At 30.1% G+C, this 19,119-nt stretch overlaps 2 protein-coding genes across 3 annotated transcripts; one reads left to right on the forward strand and one right to left on the reverse strand.

Moving 5' to 3' along the window:
- Positions 1-4,396: 4,396 nt before the first annotated feature.
- LOC106773409 (uncharacterized protein YtfP) lies at positions 4,397-12,486 on the reverse strand. 2 transcript variants are annotated; one of them, XM_022781860.1, is made up of 16 exons: positions 12,239-12,486; positions 11,555-11,680; positions 11,411-11,470; positions 11,002-11,115; positions 10,830-10,917; positions 9,925-10,070; positions 9,741-9,842; positions 7,434-7,505; positions 7,236-7,335; positions 6,891-6,973; positions 6,395-6,403; positions 5,855-5,953; positions 5,722-5,772; positions 5,558-5,614; positions 5,069-5,110; positions 4,397-4,623 (listed from the first exon to the last, which is right to left on the reverse strand). In XM_022781860.1, the coding sequence occupies exons 1-16, from the start codon at positions 12,377-12,379 to the stop codon at positions 4,546-4,548; spliced, it is 1,368 nt and encodes a 455-aa protein (XP_022637581.1). In that variant the 5' UTR covers positions 12,380-12,486; the 3' UTR covers positions 4,397-4,545. The 2 variants fall into 2 exon arrangements, with proteins under 2 accessions (XP_022637581.1, XP_014515598.1); XM_014660112.2 differs by having other exon boundaries at positions 6,326-6,403.
- A 3,641-nt stretch (positions 12,487-16,127) lies between these two features.
- LOC106773401 (cytochrome P450 82A3) lies at positions 16,128-18,158 on the forward strand. Its single transcript, XM_014660100.2, has 2 exons — positions 16,128-17,122; positions 17,264-18,158. The coding sequence occupies exons 1-2, from the start codon at positions 16,163-16,165 to the stop codon at positions 17,891-17,893; spliced, it is 1,590 nt and encodes a 529-aa protein (XP_014515586.1). The 5' UTR covers positions 16,128-16,162; the 3' UTR covers positions 17,894-18,158.
- Positions 18,159-19,119: the final 961 nt, after the last annotated feature.

A 19,119-nucleotide genomic window follows, 5' to 3' on the forward strand; every position in this document is an offset into this window, starting at 1 on the left:
TGCATGATACTTATATAATTTACATTAAATATTACACTATTTAATAATTTTTTAAATTTATCGAAATATAAACCTATATAAAAAAATATCCAAATAAACCTTTCTCAACATTATTGACCCAACTAGTTTTATATTTTGTAGGAGTTTACATTAAAAATAAGATCATATGCTTTTTTTACTTTTATCCGTTATTTAAGCTTTTGATGCACTTTCTTTATCTCATCCAGACACTTTTTTTGTTTGTTAACATATAACAGGAAAAGATTCCTTTTGTTACTGTAATATTAGTTTGTCAATAAATAATTAAGAACGCAAATTTTATCCATGATAAAGAATTAAGTTTCAAATCCAATCTTGTCTACATTTCCTGGTGATAAATTTGAGGATGAGAATAGTATATATAAAATATTCTGAATTTGAATTGTTTTTAATTTAAATTGGTTTAATTTTAAATATTTTGTTTGTGTTTTGCTTATAGAATTTTTATTTAATAAATTATTTCAACCATTATTAAATATAAAATGTATTCTAATATTTAATAAATTAAAAGCATTAGTTGACAATTTTTTTTCAAAATTATTAGTTTAGGTTATTATTAGTCATGAGATGATAACCATTTCGTATAGTGAAAATGTGAGGACTTAGAAAATGTTTTGAATTTGAATTGTTTTTAATTTGATTATTTTAAAATACATTCTTTTTTTTAAAATCACTTTTTTAAGGTTGTTTGAATTTTTTCTGTGAGTTCTCATTTTCTATTCTGTAATAGTTACAAGAATAATTGCTGTTATATATTCTTTAATATTTTATGAAGTTTATTCTTATATTAATATATACATGTTAATTTTAATTTAATAAAGAAATCAATATAATAATTTTAATTTTTTTTTCTAAGTTTCATTAATAATTAATAATTGAGCACATGTTCTGTTTTTAATAATTGTCATTTGTTTTGAATGTTTACAAAAAAAAAATAAATTAATCCCATGTTTAATTATATTAACAAGTTTAAATAAAATTAATATAATTAATTTTTTATATTAAATGAATTATTTATTCATGTTTTATTATTTACTTATATATGCATGTGTCGTCATCCCTCCCTTGCCTTTATCTATCTTTCTCAGTTCCGTCACGGTCTTCATTTGCTTTCATTTTTTTCTCTCTCTTTTCCCTTTGTGTCGCTCTCAATTTCCATTTCCATGGTCCTGTCCATTTTTTCTGCATTGTTTGATTTTGTGTTTATGTCATTTGGTTATTTAACGACGAAACTCAATGATATTACTCTTTTGTGTATTTATTGACAGCGATAATATAAATGAATTGATATTAAGATGACTTGATGGAATATTAAAATTGAAACTTGCATAATTCAAAACCCGATTTATGATCAAATTTATAAACGTTATTAAATGACTTAAATTAAACTAAATTAAAAAATAATTTGTTGAATGTAAGAATATAGAAAATAGAGTACCAAAGTTTATAAGTATTTTAAAATAATGAGACTATGTATTTTAGTTTTAAAATAATGAGACTCTGCAATAATTTAATAATATAAATAAATTTTTTTAAATTCGTCTCATTATCTAAAGTACAAATCATCTCTCCAAAACTCGTTTTTTGAGTTTCTCTACCTTATCTCTAAGAAATCTAATTTCTCGATCATTTGTTTAAGAAATGTCTAGAAGATCACAACTGAGTAATCTTCATTCCTATTTGATCAGTTTATGGTTTAAAGCAAGTAAATTTTTACATTTTTTTTTCTTTTGTTATCTGTCTATGATCATGCTTAGGAACCCCTTCGCATGTGTCGTTCATACTCTATTCTTGGTTCTTTGTTAATTTGTGGTCCTAAGGATTTCGATCATGATTTTGTGATTTGTAGACGTTTCTAGAATTTCTTGAGCTCGTAGCAAAGGTAATGTATCGTGTAGAGCTTGATAGCATCCTCTCTAAGATAATGGAAGCTAGTGTTTGTATTTAAATTGAATTATAATGTATGAAATTGTGACTGAGGGTATGAATGTTGTTGTATAAATGGTTGTCTATGTATAAAATCCTTGTTTTGGTGTTAATTGTCATTTATTGAGGATAATGTTTGATGTTTTGTGTGATTTATGTGTGAACTTGGAATAACCTTGTGAAATGCAATTATTACGATGGTATTGGTGTTAATTTTGGTTAAAATATTAAGAGGAAAGGTATGAGTAGAACTATAGGTCAATTTTGTTCGAGAATGGAGTATTAAGAGGTGATTTCCTGAAATATTGGTCTAATGTAAGAATTTGTGGTTTGGTACAGTTAATTTAGTCTTTTGTGATTTGTTTAGGATGAGAATTAGTTGATATGTGTTTTAGAATGTAGTGATAGTCATTTTTAGTGTGTTTGCAATATTGTTTAAAGTATATTTTTGGGGTTTTAATAGGCGAGTTTTTGAGATAATGGTTGGATTGGAAAATCACAAGTTTAAGGTCAGTTTTTAAGTCAATTAGAACTTGTTTAAGTGTTGAGTTAGGCAAAATATAAGGTGGATCTGATACTTGATTCATATGTTGATCTTTTTTGTCGCGTTTTAGTCTATTTTGGAGATTCTAACTAGTGAAAATTTAAAGTATAGGAGTTGTGATGAAAATGAGGTGTTAAGGTATGTTATCGAATCTATTATGACTTGTTTAGGCCTCTAGTTTGCATAATTTAGTTTTAAAATGTGTAGATTTGACTTTTGGAGATGTTATATGACTTAATGCACCTGATTACGTGTCTAATAATCAAAGAGGTACTTAGTTTTACATATAAATGTGTTTTCACATCAACTTTAATGTTAAAGAACTCATATCCAACCACAACCAAGATTGTTTTTTTTTTTTCATTAAAGTCAATTGGAGAATTTTTCAGCTCAACTGCTCAATCCAAAATAAATAACCTTAACTAATGTTAATGAAGAAACAAATTTCTTCATCTACCCAATTATTTCTTTTACACACTTTTCCAAGAAAATAGCTTCCACCAAAAATGAGAATGATAATGAACTTTTGAATAATTAAATATTATTTGATATTAAAATATTTTTTTATATACTAGTAATTAGAATACTCCCTCCTAAGAAAAAAAATAAATTTAACAAATTTGAATATTGAAAGAAATTTAAAATTAATACATTTAAATTTTCTTTAAAATTGTAAAAGTTTTATGCAAACACATTGTTAACGTATTTTAAACATTTCATTTATTTTCTATTTATAATGTTTTGCACCACTATAAATAAAGTAAAAAGAAAAATATCAAAACGTGAAAAGTTGAAAAAACCAACTGAGATAAATCATTATTAATGAAAAAATTGACGTTGGTTTGCATTTCCTTTTTCAATTTAATATTTAGCGTCCTTTCTACTTAGAGTTTAATATCTTTATTTTGTATTTAAATGTATGTTTGAGTTGAATTTGACTTTTTTAACCCTTGAAATGCATTTAATATATATATATATATATATATATATATATATATATATATATATATATATATATATATATATATATATATATAAATAAATGAGTTTGCATTTTATACCCTGTGTAGTCCACATGTTTTGTGAGGCAAATGTGTTATGCACAAACAGAACATGGTAGGTGAATACAAACCAAACCATTTTTTTTTTGCAAAATTAAATATAAACTAAGTACACCATTTATTAAAAACAAACTTAAAATTGAACTTTCAAAATTTTAATACATATTTTTGTAGGGATAATAAAAAAATCAAGCCGGATGAGTTCAGGCACGATAAAAAAAATGTCTAGAAACAACATTTTCAAAACAAGAGTTCGAACAAGTCCGATAAAAACAAACAGTCTGAAAGAACATGTTCGACGTAAGAGTTCAAACCAATCCAACCCATCAAGTTTGATAACCCATCAAGTTCGATAACCTAACAAGGTAGCTTCCGGAAGACTAGCTAGTTTCTCGATAAGCTAACTTGTGGATCAAGTCAGATCAACCTAACAATCCAACTTTTTTAAAAGAAATTACAATCTTCATTACAACACTTCATATTAACATAATCTAACTTTATTAACACAAAATGACAACCTATAAACCCTACAATTTGACAACCAATTTCAGCCTGTTTTCATGTATATTACATAAAATAAAAATAAGAAATAATAGGTCAACTCGATAACTAAACTGGGTAGATTGTAAATTTCATTCACACCCATTTTTTTATCAAGCTAGTCGGACTTAAACGAATTAGGTTGGTCCATTTCGCCATTTCTATTTTTTTTTATATATAAATCTGTATTATATAAAAAGTATATAATAAGTGGATACTCCATTCATGTTTTCTCCTTTGGTATGATTTAGACTGTTAAAAGTATATTTTTTGTTTGCTAGAAGAATCTCATTTTTCAAGAACTTTTGGTATCAAATCTCATCCATTAAATTATGCTTATGCTAAAAAAAAGGAAAATGCAGTACTTGTCCTCATTGGCACCCAGAAAAGAGAAGTCAAGTTGCCAACAAAAGCATGCAATTTGCAAATTAGCATTTACTTTAAACCTATACAAGATTCAAGTGCTAATCCACCAATGGTGGTTCCTGCAATAAATCCTCCTGACCAAGCATTCTGCACAGAGAACCAAGGAAAATCAATGAAGAAGCTCTCTATTGACTCTTCATTATACCATCAGACATCAATCAATTAGTCATAAAGTTGTTCTCCTTTTTCTTTTTATGCCAAAGTAAATGATCCAATGGTTCTAAGGAAAACTGGACCCTCAAATTATGCTAAATTATAATACTTTGAGATTTATGCTATTTTAAACAAAAAGTCAAATATGGGGGCAACATAAAAGCACAAGAATATCCTATGACAATTGAAGTTGAATAGAAATTTCAGACAAGAATATACCTCAAGACCAAAAGAACTGTTATTTATGGTGGTAAGAATTGAACAATTCAACATGTATGTCATACAAGATTTTATTACTAATAATAGAAAATTGGAATTCCAGGTTATCAATAATCATATGTCAATTAACCCTTCATTAGTATAGTTACATGCATTTTACCTGGAAATTGAAACCACCAGTTACCCCATCAACATTCAGAATCTGCAGAATAAACATTTAATATTGCATTATCATTTTGTATAGTTTGAGATGTAATACACATGCAAAACTTTATAGTTTTTGCAATTATTTACCTTAGTTAAGGAATTAAGAGAGAAGATTTTGGCTTAGATACTAATTTGATCCTTATTTTCATTGAATTATTCAATTTAGTTCTAATACTTATTGTTTTTTCAATTTAGTCCTAATTTTCATTGATTTGATTTGATTCTTTTTGCTAACGCATGCCTAAATAATTAATGGATTACCAAGACCTTAATGTTTTACACAACAGTTTTGTGTTTATCTTTCTCTATCACTCTGATATGTGATAAATAATGTACGAAAGAGACATACACAAACAACTGCTGTATGAATTGTTCTACATGTAACATTTTCTAGTTCTACTTCAAAAATTGAAATAAAGACAATTTTGTAAATTTGATATACCTCTCCAGCAAAGAATAGACGTGGGCAAACTTTGCTTTCCATTGTATTCAGCGAAATCTTAAAAGAAAAATTTTTAAAAATATTCAGTTAAATAATATTTCTAATTAATGGAAGCTAGAGTAGGAAGGAAGAAGGAAAAAGTGAAGAAAGTTAAGAAAGGGAACCTCTGATAAGGGAACACCACCAGCAGTAACAAATTCATCCTTAAATTGACCCTTTGATAGGACAGAAGAAATGTTAAATAAAAAATATATGAACAAAATTAAGTAACACTAAAGAAAGGATAAGAAACCTTACCTTGCCAGTCACTTCAAATATGCAGTCCTTTAACAAAGAACCTATGGACATCAATGAACTATTTGACATAGAAGCCCACAAGACATCTCCACTTAAACCCTACATATGAACATTATTTATATAATTTCTCAACATTTTGTTAGTTACAACACTAAATTAGCAAAAAAAGAAAAATGTACTTTTGCAATTTTAGAAATTGATTTTAATCTCTGTACTTTCAAATAAATGAACATGGTCCTCCAATTCTAGAAAATAGGTGAATTTAGTTCCTCTATCAATTTCTTGGTAGTAAAATACCATTATCAAATGCTAAGTTTAAGCATGAAGAGGGAGTAAATTCATATATTTTGAAAAATTGCAGGACAAAGTTCATCAATTTAAAAGCAGTGACCAATACCAAGTTTAATGAAAGTATAGGGATTTAAAACACACTACTTTCCATAAAAAAAAAACTAGGAATTTCTATGAAACCTGTCTTTCCAGCACATAGCTCCAAAATCTTTTTGTTATGCCAAATTCAGGAGGACATGAATTTAGTACCTTTTGTTTCTGCAACGGCACAAGCAAAACAACTTAGTGCAACCAATGTGAACACAATTGGTTACAATTTTTTAGTGAAGGATACGATGATCGAAATTTACATGGAACTAGTCTTTGATCAAACTGCTTACATTGAATTAATGCAAGTTCCTAAACTCAATTAAAAGAAAATTTGAGGAAAGAAGAAAACTATAGCATGATTGTGGCTGTCTTGATACAAGTTTATACTAAATCAACAATATTAGACAGAGTGCATCTACCATGCAAACCCATTTTGCAGACTCATATTAGACATTCCAATTTCCATTTTTTCTTCCTTAACCATGCAAGTTCCATAAAACGTTGAGCCAGATAAATGTATTTATGCTATAAATATTAACTGATTAAGATAAGAATCTCATTAGCAAAATCATAAAATCACCTTCCACGTCTAACTTAATACAATGAAATATAGATTTGTAGAATTTTGTAGAGAGCACATAGAGCCATAATTTACCGCATATTGAAGCTTGTGATGAGAAAGAATTGACTTCAAAGTTTCCACATGCAGATCAGGGATAAAATCCACAAAAAGTTTGCCTGCATCCAAATTATAAAATATCTGTAAAAGGAAAGTGGAGATGTTGGAACACTGCAGAGTATAAAAGAATTTGCTTGAGTGAAAATGATTTACAAATCATACCAAAATATTACAAAATTAGAAGATATTAAGCAGAATGATTTGTAAATGAATTGAAATCCTATACTATTATCTCAAGAAGTTTCATACCAGAATTGACTTAAATTTTAATAATAATTTTAAAGATTCCTAACGCAGAATATTGGGAAATATTTTCCTTACCCTTGTAACTTGAACTGAACAGAAAACGAGCACCCCAAGCAGATAACCGAAGAATAACAGGTCCACTGAGCCCCCAATGTGTAATTAACATGGGACCAACCTAAAATTTGACAATATCATGGTCTTTCAATTTTTAATCTGTTGTAATAACAGCACCGGGGTAAACTAGTTTTGACCTGTGGTAAAAACAAAGCATACCTGTGTAAGCTTAGGTATATTCCTTTGGACACTATCCAATTTTAGCCTCACTTTAACTTTAGGGAATGTAACCTGACAGTTAAGGAAACCAAATATAAAGGAGTAGAAAAGAAGCTTAAATATATGCAGAAACAACTCTGTAAGTACAAATCATGAATAATGAGTTTGAATTCCCTACTTAATACATATAACATGATGACCAAATGAAGAATGCAGTGTGTAAATAAACAGAATGTAAATGACTCCATGTAGTGATCAAATTGAAGCCAAAACCGCGAATGAAGTACTAAGCAAGGACTATTTGTAATAGATGGCTAGAAAGACCCCCACACTTATTGTTCTCCTATCGTATATCAAACATTGTCTTAAGACCAATTGGCATACCGTGAAGTTATCCAACAAGTATATGGGTTATACCCTAGTAATAATTGAAATAAGAGACATGAGTTTCCAATACCGTCCTCTAGAGATGGCAATGCATGGTGGAAACTACCTCTAAATATCATGTAAACAGCAAAAAGCTTTGTTAAATGTTAGAAATAATTCAATCCTAAAAACCGGCTTAAACTCACCAGGCTCTCTATCATGTCCCAGAAATTCCCTACTCATGATGTTGCCAATCTTTGCAAGAGAAAGGCCACCGGCGACAGCTTCCTTGACAAAGGTAATGCAATGAACCAAAACTCACAAGCATGCTTCTCAAATCATGGGAAATCCATTCTAAGCACGTATTTCTGAACCGTGAAACAGATCTACATGATATATGTAGTAAAGCTCATCCGTCTGAGCAAGGTGTTGATATCTGAGCTAAAACACATTCAAAATGTGGATCTTTCAAACTTACTGGGTACAGACTATGAACAATGGAAAAATTTCCACCAGATGAAGCCTTTCAAGCTTCCTGACCAGACAATTTCTGCCATGTTCCTTAATGGTTACTTTCACATAGTACCATTTTCACAATGACTGGTTCTAAAATATTACGTACCATCTACACTAGGAATGGGGATTGGTTCATTGCCAACTTCTATTTCCTTCATGATATATCCTTAAAATATCTTAGCAACTTATACCCTCGAGAGGTCCACTTTAATCCCTCTACTGAAGATCCCTACCACTAGGTGAAAGGCAAAGGGTAAATCAAACCACTCCCTGGCAGAATAAGTAGAGAATCTTATCTAACCACACTTAGACCACTCTTCAAGACCATACCTCATATATAAGGTGAGCTTTCCTCAGTTGGAAAATTGGATGCAACCTATAATTTCTTTACACAGTATGGATATTTTCACTTCTCTTTAATTCCATCCTCATAACACACCTAATTCCAGTCTGATCAAATAGACGGTTGTGTGTCCTTTTCAGAAGGCTTTCTATCATTCTGTTATTCCCACAGCACTCACCCAGAGATCCTTAGAAAATTGCAAACAGGTGTCCAAATCAGGACACATTTAAAGAAAATGAGAAGGGGCAACCTTGAATCGTAGCAGCAGAGGTCTGGCGGAAGAGATTTTCTGCCTCATAGAAGCACTAAACTCAAATGCTGGCACTTAATGTTGCAGAGAAGAGTTAGTTCCACAAATATTCATAGTCAATTCTGTAAAGTCCAAAAACTCCAAATATTCTCAACACAGCTTACTATGTAAAACATTTTCGGCCACCAAACAACTACATTGGAGATGCCATCCGATAACACAAGCTTCTTCAGCCTCCAACCATACCCGTAACTCTTACCTAACCACCCCTTCAGCCATTGTTAACAACTTCCCAAATATTGTGATAGAGAACACTGTTAAAAACTTTCACAAACTACAATGCATTCATATGACATCAAATCCTAATATTAACAGCATAAATCTGACTACATTAATACGGATTGGTTTCCATATATCAAATCCCTTGATCCTGGATTGTTATACAACGGACACCAATGAGGTGTTCGAGAGACCTCACTCTCCTTAGCCCCTCCTAGCTCTCAAGGAAAAACAGACCAGACCCCTTCCTGGCACCTAAATAGACTATATAATGTCTGTCACAGTTATAAAATTATAACTGTATTAACTGTCTAGTTTCTTCCTTCTCCTATATACAATACCAAACCTATCATTCTCCTTTCTCAGTCTATAGTCAGAAAAGAATAATAGAAAGTCTCATTAACACAATAAAAATAAATAAGCATGCTTGTACTGAAAAACTATACTAAAGAAAGTAGGAAGGCCGCAGAAAAAGAAAAAGGTTTATAAAAGGAACCAGAACTTAAGGTTTCTTACTATCATACAGCAAGAACTTCACAAATTGATACTTTACCCCAGACAACTCCCGCAGACACAAATCTTCTATTTTGAAAGTAAACAAGCTTGGCACTGGATCTACAATTGAATGACCAAGCTGAGATGCAAGAGTATAACCCTATGACAGAAAGAAACTGGTTTAAGAAAATATGACAAGATTCATTCCTCTTAATTCAAATAAATCAATTATCCACCACAACCTGACGACTACTACCACTAGCAATCAATAGATAATCAGCTTCAACACGTTCAACATGAATAGATGTGTGCTGCTGAATCTCAAGAAGGAATTTGCCACCAGATAAAATCGATATTGCTGCTACAGCTTTTCTGGTCTGCAGAGAAACTATTTGAGAATGCAAAGTTCAGCACTGACAAGTTCAACGTACATCATAGAAATCTTGAAATCAAATGAGTGTAAAACACAAACAGATTGACTAAAGATATGGCTAAATTATATTATATAAGTAGATAAAAACTTCACTTTAAAAGCCCCTTTTGAAAGATTAAGTTAGGCATAAACTACTTTGTACGATGATTTACTCATATCAAGCTCAGTAGTGCTAGACATGCAGAATTGATTTTGTGGAGTGAAAACTTCATGTAGAGTGGATTTTAAGGACTTACGAATAATAAATAGTGTCAGAGATTTCACTATCATACAATATAGCCAAAATAGTGTAATAATATAAGTGGAGAACAATTCTCATCTTGTGAGAACTCCAACAAATAGAAAAACATATCACTTCTTTATATGAAAAAAAAAAGTAAAAAAACTCTTTCATACAGATACATATATTTTCCAAAGCTCAATCATTTGGTAACATAAAGAAAAATCTACCTGATGCCCAAGGAGAAAGCAATCAGACAACAGGTGAGAATGATCTCACACCATAACTTTTTATATTATATATTGTATTTTACGTAAAATTAAATTTTGGTAACTTTCACTGCATTTGAGATAATAAATGTTCTTGGTCATAGAAATTTATGAAATATATTGGAAAGCCACCTTAATTGTGGTTACCCCTAGTCCCCCTTAGTTGCAACCTCTTTGGGAACTGTCTTAATTCAATCTCAAGAATGGTAGTTTAATATCACATACCTCCCCTTTGCTTCACTTCGGACATGAGACAATCAATTATAGAAGAAGAACTGTTGCTGACAGGAAATACCCTGCCATCATCCTCAATCTAAGAGCAGTTAATCATGAATCAGAAATGCACACTTGGAAGTTGAAACAGAAACAAGTAATGAGCATTTTTTCACAGGAAAACCTTCAGCTCCACTCCATGAGAGGTAAACCAGGACATTGTATCCGCTGGACCATGTATATTAAAAAAAGATCCTCTCAGTTCCTTGTGACCTCTCGGATAGTTTTCTGCCAAAATCTACAAAATAATCATATTCAAAACATTCAAGCTTCTATTATGGCAATCCAATAAAATAATTACATGCAAGACACAACAAAACAAACCAAAACTGACAATATATTAATTCCTCAGAGGAGAGAAACCAGTAGAATGACCTGCTCACCTGCATTTTATTACAAACACCAAATTAACTTGTTGCATTTCTCTAAATGCTGAGAACGAAAAAGTAATATGCTAGTGCAAGACAGTTAACAGACTATCCCACAAAAAACATACATGTTTTTAACTTCACAAGGAGAGCAGGACTACCTACCATATTGTCAACACAATGCCCATTAGTCACATTGCACCGTCCTCCTCCAGAAACTTTTACCTGCAGACGGTACCAATGAGAAGAATAACAGAGAATGAGAACATTGCACAGAAATTGAATAGCATGATGGCATTGTGACACAACCTTGGAGAGAGGCTTTCCCTTCTCAATAACTACGACCCTGAGATGGGGTGCCACAGTCTTGGCATGAATTGCTCCATACACCCCAGCTGCCCCACCCCCAACAACCACCAACAGCTCTTCCTTTGACTTCACGGCAAAAAATACAGTGTTGGAATCATAATCACATTAACTAGAGCTCAAAAGCGTAGTTGATTACAATAAATACAAAAGTTAGTAAAGTAACATAAACACATAAAAAATGATTTTATTTGGATACCTCAACCTCAACAGGTCAAACACTTAACACTCGTCATTTTTCTTAACTTTTTCTTTTCATCACATCATATTACCAATCGTATCTTACAATATTCTCTCTCTCAAATTGCTTAGTCCTGTGTGAGTGTCTACGCATCATTTTAATAATTCTATATTTTTATATTGTTCAACACTCATAATTCTTTCTCTATTTCTTTCTTCTAATTATGTGATATCATCAGTCATATCTTAACCTATTTGCTGCTCTGTCTCTTTCTCTCTCAACTCAAAGTGCCTCCTAGTACACGGGCGTCCATTTTCACACTTCTATACTTTTTATAGTTTAAAACTCATCAATTCTTCATCATAACATCATATCTACATTATTCTCTCATCCATCTCTTACTCTTAAAAAACTGCAACTAGAATTGAAATGCAAAAGGTACCTACCTTTGTATCATGGCAAATGACATGGGTAGTAAAACTCTTTTTCCATAGGTTGGTACTTCTGCAGTGAAAGATAGGAAATACTGAGGAAAAACCGACAAAGAAGCCATTAGCTTGTCCAGTGAAGCACGGTCTCATTGCCATAATATGCTCTGGTTAAGCAGTGTGAGTCTTCTTCATGTGATATGCTCACACCGTTCTCAATTGGATCCCTTTTGTAACTTTTTTTTATGTCTTGGATAGACAATCCTGTGTTTTGACCTGATTCAACAGAAAAAATAATATCTACTCTATATAAATATTACAAAAAAAAAAATCTACTTACAATTTTTTTTCTTTATAATTATCGTATTTCTTCTATTTTAAAATAAATATTTTTACCTTTTTTAATACTTTTAATAAGATCATAATGCACTTTTTATCATTTTAAAATGAATATTTAATATCTCTGTTATTTTTAATAAATAACATTTTTTCTATTTTTTTTTTAGCTTTTTTATCTTGTAAATGATTCACTCCAATACTTTTAATTTCCTAATTGAGTTAATATTGTTCTTCTAAAACAATTAACCTCCAACTTTGAAGCACATATCGATCTACTTTTTTACTAATTCAAAAACATGAATATTATGAAAATTATGAAACTCAATACATATTCAAATTAATAGATTATAATATTAATATATTGAAGTATTATTTTTTAATCCCTAGAAAAAGATTTCTATTACACTACCAAATATTATTTTTTTGAAATCCTTCCCACATTTAAAGGTCGGTAACTATATGATAGAAATACTGAACTTTAATTTTGTAATAACAAAAATAAAAAATATTACAGTAATATGAAAAGTTATTAAAAAATTTAATTTTTTTTTTCATAAATGTATTTAAAAATTTATTGGAGTTTCTATTAACAGAAGTGAGTCAAGGATTTTGTATTTCATTACAAAAATTTATAAAATTATTAATGAAAATAAATTTGTTGATAAATTTGAATTATTAATTTTTTAATAAATTTTGAAATTTTAATTATTAATAGTTTTTTATGTAAATTTGTTAGTAATTATATAATTTATTATTGAAAAATTACGGCGAATAAATTTGTCGATAAAAATTTCAAAATATATTTACGGATAAGTTTTTTCGATAATTACTTGATAAATATAAGTTATCATCAATAAATATTATTGTACTAAGGAATTTTGATCGATCAAAAATCTATCAAAAATATATTATTTCCTAATAGATTTTCAACGTTTCTAACCGATTTTAACCATGATATCTACTTTTTAATAGTGTTGTATGATATTATCTCTTATTTTTCTTGTGAATTTGAAGAGGTTTCAAAATAAAAAGATACTTTTGAACAGGAATTTGAACACTTAAAATAAAAAGGTTAAATAACAAATAGATCATTTTAAATTTTCTCTTTAATTATTACTTCTCCAAAACCAGTGATGTTTACCAATTTTTACTATTTTACTTTTTTTTACAACATATATGCCAATTACAATTCAGTACTAAGATTGCGTAAAATAATATCAAATTAACTTATAAATATTAATATAATTAAATTGCCATATTATTAATGTCCCTGTTAATATTCGGGCACAATTTGCGTCAATATATCATAGTGATTATTTTTATAAATAACTTAAACTATTTTATAATTACTTTGATTATTTAAATGAAATTTAGTAGAGTTTAGGTTGAACAAATATAGTTTTACTTTCAGTGATGAAATACATGTATAGTTATATAATCTTAGGATCCTATTTTATTTATGTGATTTAAATAAGTAATATGTGTGAGAAAAATGTTATTAAAAAATATTTATTAACTATTTAAAAGTTGTAATAAAACTGTCTAGAAAATTTAGTAATAAACTTTTGTTAAATTACATATTTGAATTGAGCGTTTCTACACATGTATTAATGTTATTAAGATGTAGACAAATATAATCAAAATATTAATATATTAAAACATTAATAATTAGTGTTGTGATTTTGTCAAGAAATGTCAAATACCAGTATAAAAAATACACTTATTATACCAATTTTCACTTTATTCAATTATAAAAAAATTTCTTTCCAAAAACTTTTTATGCTTTTCTATACCATCGATTTATATTAATTATGAAACTGGTATAACTTTTTTTTAATCAAGATAAAAAGACTTCTTACACTACCAAATATTATTTATCTATATGATAATTAATATAGGTTTATTTATGAGTATCTTTTTCATTTTTAAAAAAACTCCACCTTATTGTTTTCTTTCATGTAATTTTCCTGAATGATTTTTTTTTTAATTAACATGATACTCAATTATAAAAATGTCAATTTAAAAGTACTAAATTGACAAATTAGATAATCAATTCTCCAATTAGAATTATTTTTTTTCTCTGAATGATAATCCGTCAAATAATTAAAAATTAAACTTCAATACCACCAAAAATCACTTAAATTAATTTCTTAAAAAATTTAATTCATCATAAGAAATTAAATAGCAAATAATTAAAAAAATACAATTAATTATTATATTGACTAGTTTAAACATTATTATATAAATTAAAATTTATTAATATCTAAAATAATCTATATTCGATAATAAAATTTATAATTAATTTATGAATTATAGTCTAATCTCTAAGATCATTTTTAGCTACTTATTTTATTAATATTAACAGAAACAAATTTATAAAACATTTGTTTTGCCGAACATTTTTCTTAATTAGAGAACTTGCACTTTGCAGACACTGATCTTGGGTGCCACTTTTTATAAATAACTTAAACTATTTTATAATTATTTTGATGCAATTTAGTAGAGTTTAACGAACGAATATAATTTTTGTTTTCTCATTATCACGTTATCTTTTTATTTTCTATTTTTCGATCAAGTTCGTCGGTCAATGTAATATTTATAAGTACATGTTTTTTCATAATGTTTCTAAAATACGTAATTAACAAACTTTTTAATATATTTCAAATTGTATTTTTCAAAAAATATAAAAAAATTATTTTTCATCTTTCTACCATAAGGAATTATTACTGTTTTCTACTCTTTCCTTTTTCTTTTGTATTTTCTTTCTATTTGATTATAATTAGTTATAATTAATAAATGTGAAAGATGCATGAATGTGGTCTTGTTATGGGTCAGAGGAGTCAAATATCACTTTTTTTCTTTCCTGGTCAACTATCCTTGGTCACCAAGGTTGTCCGATTATTCGGTTCAGCCAACTTAAAAATCATTATATTCTATCAATTCTTTTAACACTTTTATTACATCATATCATTTTATTTTATTGGTGTGTTTAAATTTATTATTAAAAAAGTATTTGAAATAAACCAATTACAAATTAATCATTATGAAAAAATTATTAAAAGAAATTATTAAAAAAAACTTTTCCTAAAATAAACTACTATGTGAGTTTGGTCAATTTAGAACTTTCGAAATTTCCTAAAATAAGTTTTATGTTCAGTAGAAATAAATGTTATAAGAATAGAAATACTGAATTTTAATTTTGTAGGAACAAAAATAAAAAATATTACAGTAATATAAAAAGTTATTTAAAAATAAAAAAATGTATTTTTTTTATAAAAAAAATCAATATTTGAAGTATTTATGATAACCCTTCTCGTGTCTTCCAGTTTTGTTTCCATTATGCAGAACTATCTACTAATATATAATAATACTTGCAGATCAAGTAACAAAAAGTTGTCTATAGTAGAATATCTTATATTTCATACACAACATTACATAAATTTGGACTATTCCACACATGCTTCGATTCATTATCATAAACAAAAAATGACGCCATATTGGTCAAAACATGTGGCTATGCAGAAAGCTTAGACCCATGCTTTCCTTATAAAAGCAGAAAGAAAAAAAACAGTTTCAAGATATTCTCTACCTTAACAAGCAAAAATGGACTTTCTCCTAAATTGCTTAACCTTAAACACCACCACTCTTCTTGCATCGTTTCTTTCTCTAATCTTGTTATTTTTCTATCTATATCGAAGAATTTCTTCTGAGAAACGGGCTCCAATAGTGAAAGGTGCATGGCCAATACTCGGTCATCTTTCACTGATAAACGGTTCAAAAACACCCCATAGAACTTTAGCTGCTTTGGCTGACAAGTATGGACCCTTGTTCACCATCAAACTCGGTGTGAAAGAGGCTTTGGTGCTCAGCAACTGGGAAATGTCTAAGGAACTCTTCACCACAAACGACGTTGCCGTTTCATCACGCCCTAAACTCGTTGCTGGGGAAGTCATGTCCTACAACCAAGCCTTCGTAGGGTGGGCTCCATACGGACCCTATTGGCGAGAGCTTCGAAAGATTGTGACTAAAGAGTTTCTCTCCAACCGCAGAATAGAGCAACTCAGCCACATTCGTATCTCAGAGGTTCAAACCTCGTTCAAAGAGCTCTACGATTTATGCTATACTAGTGTAAACAACAAGAAGGAGAATGAATCTAGTTATGGTGCTGCTACTCTGGTGGACATGAAAGAATGGCTTGAACATTTGACTTTCAATATAATAGTGAGGATGGTGGTGGGGAAGAGGTACTTTGGTGTGGCGCATGTGGAGGGCAAGGAGAAGGCAGAAAGGTTTATGAAGAATTTAGAGGAGTTCATGAATTTGATGGGCACTTTCACTGTGGCTGATGGGGTTCCTTGCTTGAGGTGGTTGGATTTGGGGGGCCATGAGAAGGCCATGAAAGCAACGGCTAAGGAAATGGACAATTTGTTGAGTGAGTGGTTGGAGGAGCACCGTGGAAAGGTTAAGGGCGATCAAGACTTCATGGATGTGATGATTTCAGCACTTAATGGAGCTCCGATTGAGGGGTTTGATGCTGATACCATTTGCAAAGCCACTACCCTGGTAAGTAGAATAATTAACCATTTACTAAAAAAGCTATGAACATGGACATGGAAGCAAAATTGTATTCTGTCAAAGATTGAGTAGTATTTACTGTTTTTGTTCGAAGGACTCTTGATGAAGCTTGAACATGTTTATTTGCAGGAATTGATTTTGGGTGGAACTGATTCAACTGCAGTTACTCTTACATGGGCACTTAGTCTGCTAGTACGAAATCCTCTTGCAATGGAAAAGGCTAAAGAAGAAATTGACATGCATATTGGGAAAGATGGATACATAAGAGAATCAGACATAAGCAAACTTGTGTATCTTCAAGTCATAATCAAAGAGACATTGAGATTGTATCCACCAGCACCTCTTTCATCACCTCGTGTATTCACAGAAAACTGCATCTTAGGTGGCTACCACATAAGAAAGGGAACTCGGCTAATGCATAACCTGTGGAAGATCCACAGAGACCCTAGTGTTTGGTCAGATCCATTAGAATTCAAACCAGAAAGGTTCCTCACCACTCATCAACATGTAGATCTGAAAGGTCGACATTTTGAGTTGTTACCATTTGGAAGTGGGAGAAGAATGTGTGCTGGAATGTCCCTTGGCTTAAACGTGCTTCATTTCACTTTGGCTAATATGTTGCATTCCTTTGACATCTCAAATCCTTCCACTGAACCTGTTGATATGACTGAGTTCTTTGGATTTGTCAATACCAGAGCTACTCCTCTGGAGGTTTTGGTTAAGCCACGCCTACCTCCAAACCATTATGAATCTTTTTAATCCTTATGTTTGTGCGTGAATGTTCTAAATTATGTTAGTAGTTATTATGAGTGTGCTTAGTTATATTATGTTGTCCAATAGAGTGATACGTTATGGTCTATTTTAAGTTGAGTTTTCCTTTGAAAGTGTTATGTAAGGATGTGATATAGTTTTGTTCCTAGCTAGATGAATATGGCATTCATTTAGTTGCCATGAAACAATGTAACCCTTTGATTTCATTTTCTTGTTTCCTTGCAATACTGTTTCATACTCAGTTTTGGCTGCCTGCTTCCTTTTCTGGTTTTTGCTTCATCATATTCTAAAAAGAAGACAATAACTTCAACTTTTTCTGATGATAAATTGGACAGCTACCACCTCAGTTGTAGCTACAATAACCTTTATAGATATTTGAATTTATTAAAAGTAATTTTACTTTGATTTTTAAAAATAACATTTGGTAAAATATGAAAAATTATTTTCATCCGTGATATTAAAATGAGAATAGAATATCAATGATAATAAGCTAGACTAAAAATTCAATAGATTTTTTTTAAAAGTTTGTTAATAAAGAAAAGGAAATTAAGTAAGAAATGATCCGGAATTAAAATGATAGGAATGTTATAAAATATGAACAAAATAGTGATATTAAACTACATTCATGAAAATAGTTCATCAATTATGAATTAAGGATTGAAATGAAAAAGAGTACCTACAGCAAATGGTAAATGGCATGGTAACACGGCAAAAAACGAGTTCACTATCGAATTAACTCGACGACTTTGAGTAGGAACTCAAACTTGTCTGAGTTAATGAATTAATTCGTAAGTTTGATAAATATATATATATATATATATATATATATATGTTTGTGTATATTTATTTACGTATATATATTCTGATCCTTTTCTACTTTGTCTTTGTTGCCGCTGGTGGCCGTCGCTATCGGCGGCCCCCTAAAAATCTCCTTTTCAACCTGTGCTTTTATATTTCAATGGGCAATCTCTTGTTTTTGTCTCACATATGTCCGGTGTTGCCATCCGGCCACCTTCTTCGACCACTGTCACCGGCCACCGTCGTCGACCACTTTCGCGACCATCGTCTCTGCCACTTGTGCCACCGATGCACCAACACCTAGTCCTACCTCTATTGCTTCTGCTATCTTCTTCTCTATTCTGAAGGCCTCCCTTATGTTCAGGGCAGTTAAGTCCCTTGAAGTTTTGTTGCTACTCAGGGCAGTGAAGTCCCTG

This window comes from Vigna radiata, chromosome 1 (assembly GCF_000741045.1).
Source record: "Vigna radiata var. radiata cultivar VC1973A chromosome 1, Vradiata_ver6, whole genome shotgun sequence".
NCBI classification, from domain to species: domain Eukaryota; kingdom Viridiplantae; phylum Streptophyta; class Magnoliopsida; order Fabales; family Fabaceae; genus Vigna; species Vigna radiata.